Here is a 12,573-nt window from a genome sequence, read left to right on the forward strand (position 1 = left end):
CCAAAGCCAACGTTTATTCTTTGAATACATGATTAGTGATATAACTCTCTCAGGATTAATAAAAGAAAATATAACAAAAGTAAAATAAATAATACTAGGAATAAAACAAGTGGCCTACCTAGATTCAAAAGGATAAGAAAAGACTAGAAATAACTAGACTACCTATCTAAAGAGCCTACCTAGATTCAAAAGGATAAGAAAAGACTAGAAATAACTATATCACAAATATGAAAACTAGATGAAATGGAAAAATGCATTAAAAAACTTATGAACACTGACATAATAATACATTTAAAAAAAATCTAAATAGTCATATAACAATAAAAAAAGTATATCAGTAGTTTAAAATCTTCCACAAAACACAGTGTCACGGGCAAGTGGTTTTCCTTGAGTTTGAAAGATGAAAAGAAAAGATCTTGTAAATATAACATGATCAATTTCAGAGCCTACAAAACCCCAGCTCATTTTATAAATATAATATTGATACAATAATCCAACAAGTGAATTGAGAAAACACAGACTAAACATGCTATGACTATGAACTGAATATATATCATTATAAGAATGTAAAACCCTAATTCGGCTAATATTGCAAATTCCCCAAATTTAAGGTTAGTTAAATGTCAGAACATCACTTAATGTCATCATCACATAAAAAAAGAAAAATTACATGTTCATCTTAAAAAAAAAGTGTTAAATTCCCAACAAAAAGTTATAGAAAACATAAAAAGAAATCAAATTAAGTCCATTAATAAGATAGTAAACATTAAAATTAATAGGGTAACATTTAAGGAATTCCTTAAATGAATTCCTTGAAACCAGAAGGAAGTGAAGAATACCCAGTATCATCATTTCTTTCAGCATAGGTCCAGTCATCCAAAGGGGGAAAGAGAGTGAATCTGGGCTAATGTTATATTAGACTAAAACAACACAAGTTATCTCCCTTTCTTGAAGATGATAGAACATAAAATGAAAACAAATCAATACTACTCCCAAAATCTTCACATCTTCCAAATTTTCCATATTTTTTCTGTGATCTACATAGGGTATATTCATTTGAATCACTGGGTGAGAGTATAAGAAAAACTACGCTAAGGTGCAATAAAAATCCATTTACAAACACTCATTACATAATTAAGCTTTTAGGGAAGCGAGTATTCAAGCTTGTCTCATTTGACTTGCCTTTATGATAATCAATTCTACACCACCTTTGTGCCACAGTGAATTTTACAGAAAACTATGAGTCATCCTAACAACTAGAAAGTTCCTAAGGTTAAGGAAATGATTTGTTTAGGTTGACTTTAACTAAGGACGAGTATATGCCAGTCTTAATTCCTCACTTTCCAAAATTCACTATTAGCCTTGATTATGTTTTCAGAGTATAATGAAAACAATTTTGGCATGCAAATTTCTATTTACTTTTTGTGACATAAAAAGTCAGTATATATAGTTCTGTCCACATGGTACCTTATCTCTACATAAACAACAGTGAAAGAAAGTATCTGCATACATTAAAAAGTATTTCTGATAGGATCCAAAAAATGGTAATTGTATTTGTTGCCTGTGAGGAGGAGAACATGTTTGGGTTGTGCAGGAGTGTGAAAGGAATCACAGTTTGCCATTCAGCTAACTATCCAGTTAGTTACAACAATTAAACTGCACTAGGAGATGGGAGAGCGAGCATTGGTGATTGGGCCAGAGGGATGAGCATAGACTGAAATGTCATAATGCCAAAAGATAATGCCTGAATCTGAAACCAAAGCAATAAAAACAAACATGTTATTTATAAAAATAGAGGTAAAAATCAAAAGAATCAATTCATAGTTGAATAGTGATTACTTCCAAAAATGTGAAAACTGAAAGCCAGGCACTCTGGAGAAGTATGTGATTACTTGCATGGGTAACGTGGATAAAAATAAAACTGAACTAAGGATACAACTTAAAAAGCCTCTGGTAGCTAACCTATGTGATTTTCATGAATGGTAAATAGGTTACTTAAAATAAAACTTCTGCATGATTCAATTTGTATCATGTGATAGGTTTTGGTGACTTTATAAATGCATGCAATAGCAAGAATAAATAATGAAATAAAATAAGAACAGCAATAGTACAAGCAAAATTTGGAGGTGAGAAAGAAGAAAAAAAAAAAGGAAAAATGAAGCCTGCTATTTTCCACCTTCCACACAGACAATCCCTGAACTTGAAAGAACAAAGCAGAGCTTTAAGTACATGTACCTCTTTTAACATTATCAGTATTTTACTATGTCATTAGATAATTTTCCTAAACATGATTTAAAGACCCCTTGGTACTTAATTGTATAGATATTTCACCCTTTATGTTATCAATGTTATGAGACTATAATGATATACATTGGTATTCCCAATACAAATGTTTTAAATACCTTTTAAATTTTGAAATAGTTGAATAATTTTTTTAAAGTTACAATTTTAACTATTATTATTTAAAATAGTAGTTAGTTTGGAAAGTTCCAAGTCACATTAGGAAATTTAGCATGGGATTTTATCACTGACTGCAAGATATAATAAAATGTTAATTATTAAGAAGAGATTGATTCATTAATCATTAAGAGGAGGTTACTGTCACATTTTGAAAAGAACACTTAAATATATATTTAAATCACATGACATTTTCAGTCATGTCATTTTCAGTCATGATCAAGCTAGACTTATTTGAAGCTAAATATAATTTACAAAGTCCAGAAATAAAAGGACTAAAGAAAGCTCTTAGACTTAAAAGAGCCTTTTCTAGATATAGTAGCTATAAAATGAGGTATGCTAAATAGGGATGAATATGTGAGTTACATTTTATGAGCTTTCAAATTGAACTATATCATAATAAGAAACACCTTAGTTATTGGCATTATTTTCTCTTTCTCAAGTATGTGCCCCCAGTTGCAAACCAGATGGAAAATTCTTTAGAGTAGATATCATCGTATAGACCTTGCCTCCAAACCTTCATCACCTCCAAATGCCCAGACACAAGTTGTTGGCACACAGCGGAATACAGAGTAGTTTGAGACATAATCATTAGTAAAAGCATAGTTCAAACTGCACGCTGGTTTTCTGAATTTCCTAGCAATCCCAAATCTATTTAGTGACTTTATAGATTAAACCTATCAAAAACGTATGCATTTTAGTTGCTTAGAAGTTTACTAACACTATACTTGACATCGATGTATAGCATTAAAAAGTAAAAACCACCTTTATCGAGCATTAATTTCTCAGAATCTTTCTAACATCACATTACCTTCAAACATCATAAGAAGTCAGCTGATGCTAGTAATCAGATATTAAAGATATTATTCACGAGACTGAATAATATTGTTTTCCATAAATATTTGGAGATGGGATAGGACAATTTTTCATAGAAGATATTTGAAAAGTAGATTGGGGAAATGTTCTTTCATTCTCTCTCTCTCTCTCTTTCTTTTTTTTTTTTACCTCATTTCCATCTTCATCAATTATTGAGATGTAGTTGGGATGAGTCTTATTTGGGTAGGACAACAGGACATCATAATGGGCTAGCTCAACAGAATCCAGGCCAAATTCTTTCCACTGGGATTGAATTTGCTTTGCAAGCTGAAAGTTTTGTTCTGTTCCTGCTAAATGGGGTATCCGTGTAAAATTACTGGTAAACAAAAATTCAAAGTGGTTAGAAATTAATGTTTAGTCATCCTTTATTTCAACTCTGCAATAAAACAAACCATATTTATCCCAAAATACTTAGAAATATGATGTGTTAAAAAAACAAGGTGGTACCATTATCGCATTGAATAGATTTTCAAAGTGTGCTCTAATGTTTATTAATTCAAGAGAAAAATCAGAGAAACTGGTATTGGTAGAGTATTGTTATGTGCAATCCTATGTCTATAACTACTTATGGTAAATGACTATGATGTCAAATTCTTTTCTTAAGACCTTTGCACATTGGAACTTAATTAGAATCTACTGTTTATTTCACTGTGTAAAATATATTTGAAAACTTAAGAAAAAATTATCCAAAAGCCCAGGGTATAACATGGCAGGAATTACTAGTAATTACACTTATTTAAATACTGAAAGTTACAAACAAGTAAGAAACTTTTTGACTAGCAATATTTATAAAATATCTTTATAAAAAAGGTATCTGAACAGGGTGGCACCTGTGGCTCAGTGGGTAGGGCACTATAAACAAATCATTATTTTTTAAGTGAAATTCCTTTTAACAGTTTTGCTGCTATAAGTAGGACACGACATCATGCTATTATCAGGATTAGGATCCAGTCATTGGGAACAAAACAGATCCTGGAAAAGATAGGAAAAAAAAGATCTGGTAGGGCCTGGTGGTTTACCCAGCATTCTGGGAGGTCCAGGTGGAAGGATCTTTTGAGCTGATAGTCGTCTCTACTAAAAATAGAAAAACTTAGCCCAGCGTGATGGTGCATGCCTATAGTCCCAACCACCTAGGAGGCTGAGGCAGGAGGACTGCTTTGAGTTTGAAGTTGTTAGGAGCTAGGCTGACGCCACTGCACTCTAACCACTCTGGAAAGAGAAGACACTTTCTCAAAACAAACAAACAAAAAATAATAATGAAAAAATTAGCATAAATCATATAAGCAGTGTATTATAGGTATTACCACTAATTTAGTGTCTGACCCTAGCCACATCTTGAATTTCTTATCTGTACATGGGGATATCACTACCTCACAGCTTCACAAAGATTTAAGGATCCATGATAACATATTAAAGATCAGGGCAGTTTTTTTTCTTTCTTTTTTTTTTTTTTTTTTTTTTTTTTTTTTTTTTAGCAGTTCTTAATGTTTTTATTCTAGTCACTTGAGATATGTGTTGTAAATAATTTGTTGATTCTATCAGAACACCAAATTTTGTAAAAAAATAAAAAGAAAAAGAAAGAAAGAAAGGAAGAAAAAATAAAAGAAAGAAAAGAAAAGAAGAAAAAGAATGTACAAATCTTTCACATAAGCAAAAATCTGCTGTTCATATATCTCTGTCACGCTAGTTTAAATATGTCCTAAGTATTCTCACATTCTTTCAATTCATAAAGGGAGCTATTGGTATACCTGGATTAATATATTTCTTCTGATTCATAAGAGATTCAGCAGTGTTGGGGAAGTTAAATGACTTAAAGGCAGCTAATAAAAGGTGGAACTGGTATTCAAATCTTTCCAGTAACACCAGTAAAATTATGACCCTGGAAATCTAAGACACTCTTCTAAAGGCACTCTTATCTTTCAAAACATGATAGAGAAGGAAAATCCTACTAGAAAGATGCAAAATAGTGAACAGATCTGTAAATTTAACCAGCTGTTTATAAACCAGAAGAGAAAACACCAGACAACCCTGTAGCCCAAGGAAGAATGAAAAAACTGCTCCTAATTAATCTTCCCATTCACTACTGAGGCAGATGCTTCAGAGGCAGTGGGGAACTTCAAGAGCAGAACAAAAGATCATAACGGAGGCCAAGATAGGCAGTCCTAGACTTTAGTGGCCCCTGATTAATGTATATACAGTAGAATCTCCACAGCTGACCAGCTCCTTAAGTTGACCTAATTTTTAGACTAGACATGTACTACATGTACGTTATCAGTATAGTAGGCCTAGTTCCTTGTGTTGACCACCTCTGTATGCTGACCAATTTGTTACAGTCTCGCAAGTGGTCAACTTACAAAGTGTCTACCATATTTTAATCAATGTGTTCCAAAAGATAAATGGCAAATTTGTAAAGTCCTAGAGGCATCTAGAGGTTCTATAGTCACTGGAAGGGCATGTGGGGGTCTCCACTTTTATTATAACTATTAAAAATGGTCATAGTGGAATAAGTGCCAGAGGCAGAGGATAGGTTTCCACAAAGATTAAGAAGTTTAAGCTTTAGGATCTCTCATTTCAAAGAGATCTCGAAGATGCCCTATCAAATTCTTATTCACACCTTTCATTCTATTGTAAATGACATAGAAATTGTGTTTACATGATTATGTGCAGGCATATCTATGCATACCTATGTGTATATATGTATAAGTATATGTAATAGTCTTTTTATATAAAATTACAAGTTGAATTCATCAGGGAATCTCTCAATTGTTAGAGAGACGTCAAGTATTTTTGGATATACATATACTATGCCAATTTAATAAAAAGGAGATTTCATACCTTGAAAAAACTATTCTCACTTATTATATATTATACTTACATAATAATTCTGTGCAAGTGTTCTATTTTTTGTTGCTTTGAAAATATTTTTATTTTTTATTTTTTTTGGCTGGGGGCTGGGTTTGAACCCACCACTTCCAATATACAGGGCTGGTGCCCTACCCCTTTGAGCCACAGGTGCCGCCTCGAAAATACTTTTAAAATTAACTCATTTATCTCTTTGGTCTATATTAGATATAGCTATTTCAGGAAGTAGAGAGCTAGTTTTCAACATATGCCAAATACTGGGGTGCCAAAAAAACATATACACATTTAAAATGATGTTATCTATGTATAACTCTTGGATGTTGAATTGAATTATGGTAGCAATATGTAGTATTACATTTGGTCAAACGATGGCATCAATCAAATGAATGCTTGAGTGTCACCAGGCAGCAAAGTGAAAGAAAAGGGTGGAAGCAGAGATGTCTTCCAGGAGCTCAAGACCATTTTGAAATCATATTTGGAATTTGAAAACGTTATGGAAGTGCAACAACAATTGAGGAGTGAAAATGCAACAGAACCTCCCAAACACCCAACAACTGCAGGCATCCATGGTAAGTTTGAGACACGTAGTAGTATGTGTGATGTGCACAAGGGAAGATCTCAGAGGCCTTGCACAGCACCAAGTCCTGCTTCTTCTGCTATGGTGTCCAAATGGTTTACACACTCACCACAGAAGATTACCCAACAGTGTGCATGTGAGACAGGAGTTAGCAGAAGCAGCATACAACACATTCTTAAAAGAGCAAAATGGAAAGTTTTCACTCCAGGATTATTATATTCACCAAGTTGTGAAAGCCTACCTCGGTGGAAATTTGCCAGGACAATGGATAGAACAAAGAGTTGAGTGCCACTAAGTTTCTCCATGTTCTCCTGACTTCACATCCCTTGACTGCTACCTATGGGGATCTTAAAGGATGTGGTGTAGCGTAGACAACCAGCTACTGGAGGTACTTCCAGAAGAAATTGAAATGGCATACGCAGTTATACAAGCAAACACTTTGGCTAATATTGCTCAAGCAACGTTCACTGTAATCAGAAGTGTCTAGACACTGATGGTGACCACTTTGAGCACCTCTTAGAACTGCGAAAGTCAAATTTAACTTGTATTCATTTTTCATTGTTGTTATATATTGAGTATTACAATTTTAATAGTTTTCCCTTTCTTAAAATATGTATACTTTTTTTGGCACCCTCTGTGTATGTTTTTCAATTGCATCCATATCACAGTAATATCATTATCCCTATTTTACAAATGTACAAATAAGGGCTTTGGAAGGTTAAATATTCACTCAAAGTTACTTCACTATTAAAGGGCAAAGATGGAATTCAAACTCAATTCTGACTCCAAAGTCCACTCTTATTTTTTTTTACTAAAATACACCACCTTCTACATTGGGCCAGGCACAGTGGCTCAAGCCTATAATCTAGCACTCTGGAAGACAGGAGGATCTTTTGAGCTCAAAAGTTGGAGACCAGCCTGAGCAAGAGAGAGACTAAATGTAGAAAAATTAGCTAAGCTGTTGTGGTAGGCATCTGTAGTCCTAGCTACTCAGGAGGCTGAGGTAGAAGGATAGCTCACAGCCTAGAGTTTGAGGTTTCTGTGAGCTAGGCTGAAGCCCCAGCACTCTAGTCTGGGACAATAGAGTAATACTGTCAAAAATAAGCTATCTTCCTCTCAATCATGAGTTAGTAAACTTAAGTTCCACTGGGCAAATCTGGCCTACTGCCAATTTTGTGCAGTCCAGGAACTAAGAATGGTTTTTACATTTAAATAGGTTTACAAAATAAGCAAAAACCCCCTAATATTTTGACACATTAATGATACGGAATTCAAATTTCAGTGTCCATAACTAAGGTTTTATCAGAATAGACCCACTTACTTGTTTATATATTTGTTTATATATTTTCTATGACTTCTTTTTTTTTTTTAAATTTCAGGTTAATGTGAGCATACAAACAATGAGGTAACTCGTTACAATGTTTACATTTGTTAGGTAAAGTCTCCCTTGAAGTTGCATCCTGGACCCAACAGGTGTGCCATGTACCCTTACGTTGTGCCCAAAGAGTGGGAGCACACCAATTCTTTCTAGGACTTCTTTGTACTACAATAGCAAAGCTGAATAGCTGTTACAGAGACCAGCCTACAAGCCTGGCTTTTTTTACAAAGTCTGCTAACTCCTACTCTAAAACCCCTGTAATAATAAAGGTTAGCTGAAAGTATAATCTCCCCAGTGAAATACAACACAAGACCCTCGAATAAATAAAACTTAAAAAAAGTCCTATATTTGAAATATTGAACTAAGATTTCTAAATAGAATAGCAAATTTTACCAACAAATTGTCTATAGAAATTTTCAAATATACACTTACTATAAGAACTTCTTGATGTTCTCAGCTTTCAATTCATTCAAAAATGCCTTCTTCATGTCATGCTGTGGAACTATGTGAGTGGTTTCCTTGGAGGGTTTTATAAACCACCCTGAAAAATACATCCAAAAAGAGGAATGAGATATGAGCTCATAGATAAGACTTATTTTTCTTTATTGTTGTATGCATCATATGTAAAACACTAATTGTCAATTACCTGTAGTTTTAGGTGAGATTTTCTAAAGTTTAATTTTTCTTGCCTACTTCTACTGAAAAAAGATCATGCAAACAGATTTTTAAATTATAAACCAATTCAAATATATTTTTCTTACCTACCTTCAATGACAGGTCAACATTACTATTAACTCTAAGAAATGTTTTATAAGAAAGTCAGCACTAAATTTAAATATGATGTTAATGTTTCAGCTAATGAGGATAAACAAAATCTTTTGAAAATGAAGGCAAAAAAGAGATCCACCTCCTTTTTCGATAAAGCTTCTATCTTCAGTGACTGCTCCTCTAGGCCTAGAGTAAGCATTTAATACCCTTTTATATTGAACTAATTATGAATGTACTTCAAGTACATAAGTTATTTCAAAGTATTGACACAAACATCGGCCTCTAATCTGCTCTGGTTCCTAAACTTATATAAAATGCACTGAGATTTTGTGTTTTCAGTTGACATCTCTGCCAGACATCCAGGGCATACATGAGGCCATAGGCAGTAGCTAGCCACATCATGTGGTGCCATTAGCTCCTGCAGTTGGCTTTTAATCTGAGGTGGACAAGGTCCAACACTCCAGGGTTTATTTGGGAAAAATTATAGGATCGAGGAACAAAATTGTTATAAAATCAATGTAACAGCCAGCTTCCATGGAGCTTTTCAATGATCAATCACATATATACACATATATCAATGTGAATATTAAAATGCATAATTGGATGCCAAGAGATTTACAATTCTACCAGTACATAAAACAAAAGAACTTGGATTATTGGGGCGCCTGTAGTTCAGTGGTTAGGGGACCGGCCACATGCACTGGGGCTGTTGGGTTCGTACCTGGTTTGGTTCTGCTAAACAAAAAAAACTTAAAGTAACTGGGTATTGTGGCGGGCATCTGTAGTCCCAGTTACTAGGGAGGCTGAGGCAAGAGAATTGCTTGAGCCCAAGAATTTGAGGTTGCTGTGAGCCTTGACGCCACAACAGTCTACCAAGGGCAACATAGCGAGACTCTATCCTAAAAAAAAAACCCCAAAACCTTGGATTAGAGTGTGAAATGTGGAGTAAACAACGAGGATGAGATGCCTGAAGTGAGATTTGAAAAATGAACACAATGATGAGGGTGGAAGCCTGATGGGGTGGGGGGGGGGTGCAGGGAATCCTAAGAGAGAAAAAAGTTTAATAAAGAACCTATTCTGTGTCAGCCACTGAGTAGGGAAGCAACACTAGGAAAAATAAAAATGTCTTTAAGAAATGCAAAAGATGGGCGGAGCCTGTGGCTCAAAAGGGTCAGACCCCAGCCCCATATGCCAGAGGTGGCAGGTTCAAACCCAGCCCTGGCCAAAAAAAAAAAAAAAAAGAAAAGAAATGCATAAGATTTCAACCCTCAAACGACCTTACCAAATCTAATTGCCATTTTTGGAGTTGAGGAAGGGAATGGAAATTCAATTTGAAATGTGTCCTTGTTGAGCACTTACTCATTTAAACTCCACAATGGGGAGGCTCAGGCCTGTAACCCTAGCTCTCTGGGAGGCTGAGGCCAGAGGATCCCTTGAGCTCAAGAGTTTGTTTTTTTGTTTGTTTTTTGCAGTTTTTGGCCAGGGCTGGGTTTGAACCCACCACCCGGCATATGGGGCCTGCACCCTACTCCTTTGAGCCACAGGCATGGTTCAAGCTCAAGAGTTTGATACCAGCCTGAGCAAGAGCAAGCCCCATTCTCTACTAAAACCAGCAAAATTAGCTAGACATTAAGGCAGGAGTCTGTGGTCCCAGCAACCTGGGAGGCTAAGGCAGGAGGATCACTTGAACCCAACAGTTTGAGGCTGCTATGAGATAGGCTGACACCATAGCACCCTAGACTGAGACTGTCTCAAAAAATAAAAATAGAAGATAAGCCCCACAACAACCCTATGTGGTTACCAACAGCTGCATGTTAGTTATGAGACACATTAGTCAGTTAGAGACACAAAGATCTTTGAGGGATCCCAGGGTCGCACAAAACTAGTAGAAGAGACTGAATAAACACAGCCGGTACAGGCCTTACTCCTTGAAGTCCCAGAAAAGGGCCCTACAATTCTTAGCAGGGCTGGAATATTCTAGCGAACCTTACAGCTAGTCTTGTTCGTTAAAGTTCAATTAGTGGCATCTCCTCACCAAAAAGAAAAAATGCACCCCAAGTCCCAGTACTGTGCCAAGAGGTTTACATCCTATTTCATTTACCATTGCCAATAGGTTGCAGGTAATATTATCTTGATCATAAAGACAGGGAAACTAAGGCGAAGGGAGGTTCAATAACTTGCTCAAGGCCACTAAATAGTGACAAAGTCAGAATAAGAATTTAAGAGTCTCTACTGAGAGACTTAGGGAGGGGATCACTTGAGCCCAAAAGCTTAAGGTTACTGTGAGCTAGGACGACAGGGCACTCTACCCAGGGCAACAGAGTGACAATATGTCTGAAAAAAAAAAAAAAATTAAGAGTCTGAGTTTGCCCCTTTTGCCTGCACCAACCAGAGGGTTTTCTTGGATGTTGCGTTAAGTGGCTCAAAAGACCTGCTGTTAAAGATTTGTTCGGAGCGCTGACAATAATTCACCCATTTCCCAAATGTGCCTCTGTTACTTCCAAAGAGGAAAGAACGAGAAGAGAAATCAACTCCTTCTGCACCAATGTCCTAAATTCGACCATGAACTGGAAGCAGCCCCAGGTAGACGATTTGATGAAACCCCACGGGAGTAAGAGCCGCTTCCCGCAAAGCTCTCGGGTGACTGTCAGCAGCCCCAGCGATCTACGGCTGGTCCGGCCACGCGCTGTGTGAGAGCAGCTGGTCAAGAACTCGACCCCGCGCGGTCCCCAGCAGCCCTCCTCCCCAAACCGCCCCCATCCAAACTGGACCCCTGGGAGAGAGCAGCAGCACCCCACCTGGCAGCCGACAGACAGCCGGGGAGGCTCCGAGGGGGTCTTAGCTGACCGAGTGCGCCCCTACCTGAGAGGAAGCCGAGGGTAAAGAGGCCGACAGCCAGCACCAGCGCCCCAGCGATGGGCCAGCGCGGGCGGCGCCCGGCCACCACCGCCGAGTCGGAGTCGTTCAAGAGATTCCACATCTCGGGCGCAAATCAAGCAGGGTCTCCCGGGACCTGACCTTGTGCTGCGGTGCCCCCGCGAGCGCCCTGGACCCGGAGCCCCCGAGCGCCGTGAAGTCTCTCGCCACCAGTGCCTGGCTAACCAGTTATCAGCGGCTGGAATTCGCCCCCGGCCCCAGGGTCAAGTCTCGCCGCGGTCAAAGTGTTTGCAGCTAAACCAATCCCAGCCAGCAGAAGGTTCTGTCTGCCTCCGGGGGAAGAAGGAAATCCGGCCCTCCTTGAGAGGCTCCGGAGAAAAAGTTTCTCTTGAAAATTTCCAGGTCTTATTGAGAGAGAGCGAGGGAGAGAGGGAGGGAGAGAGGGAGGGAGGGAGGGAGAGAGGAAGGGAGGGAGAGAGGAAGGGAGGGAGAGAGGAAGGGGAGGGTGAAAGACACTTCTCCTTTTTCTGTAATTCTCAACAACTTTTTTTCAGCTCTGAAATCCTGTAAAATACAACAAGCAGAATGTGGTGCAGTGGTTTGGATAATCAGAGAGGTTGGGCATTAATATATACCCCCACCGCGCTCTTTCTCTTAATGAATACCATTGTTATTAATAAACATGTAGGGTATTATCCTCCATTTACGTGACAAAACCTTTTTTTTTTTTTTTTTTTTAAGAAATGAAACTGGAATTTGTAGAAGGCAGAGACTTCAT

At 37.3% G+C, this 12,573-nt stretch overlaps 1 protein-coding gene across 1 annotated transcript in view; it reads right to left on the reverse strand.

The window, feature by feature from the left end:
* Window positions 1-12,062, reverse strand: part of FOLH1B (folate hydrolase 1B) — a 61,391-nt gene extending 49,329 nt beyond the window's left edge. The window contains exons 1-3 of the mRNA XM_003780832.3: window positions 11,781-12,062; window positions 8,583-8,691; window positions 3,463-3,649 (exon numbers count right to left, since the gene is read on the reverse strand). Of these exons, the coding sequence (XP_003780880.1) occupies window positions 3,463-3,649; window positions 8,583-8,691; window positions 11,781-11,898 (414 nt within the window). The 5' untranslated portion in view covers window positions 11,899-12,062. The remainder of the gene's footprint in view (window positions 1-3,462; window positions 3,650-8,582; window positions 8,692-11,780) is intronic.
* Window positions 12,063-12,573: the final 511 nt, after the last annotated feature.

The sequence above is a fragment of the Otolemur garnettii genome, unplaced genomic scaffold (genome assembly GCF_000181295.1).
Source record: "Otolemur garnettii isolate 467f Iridium unplaced genomic scaffold, OtoGar3 scaffold00001, whole genome shotgun sequence".
NCBI classification, from domain to species: Eukaryota; Metazoa; Chordata; class Mammalia; order Primates; family Galagidae; genus Otolemur; species Otolemur garnettii.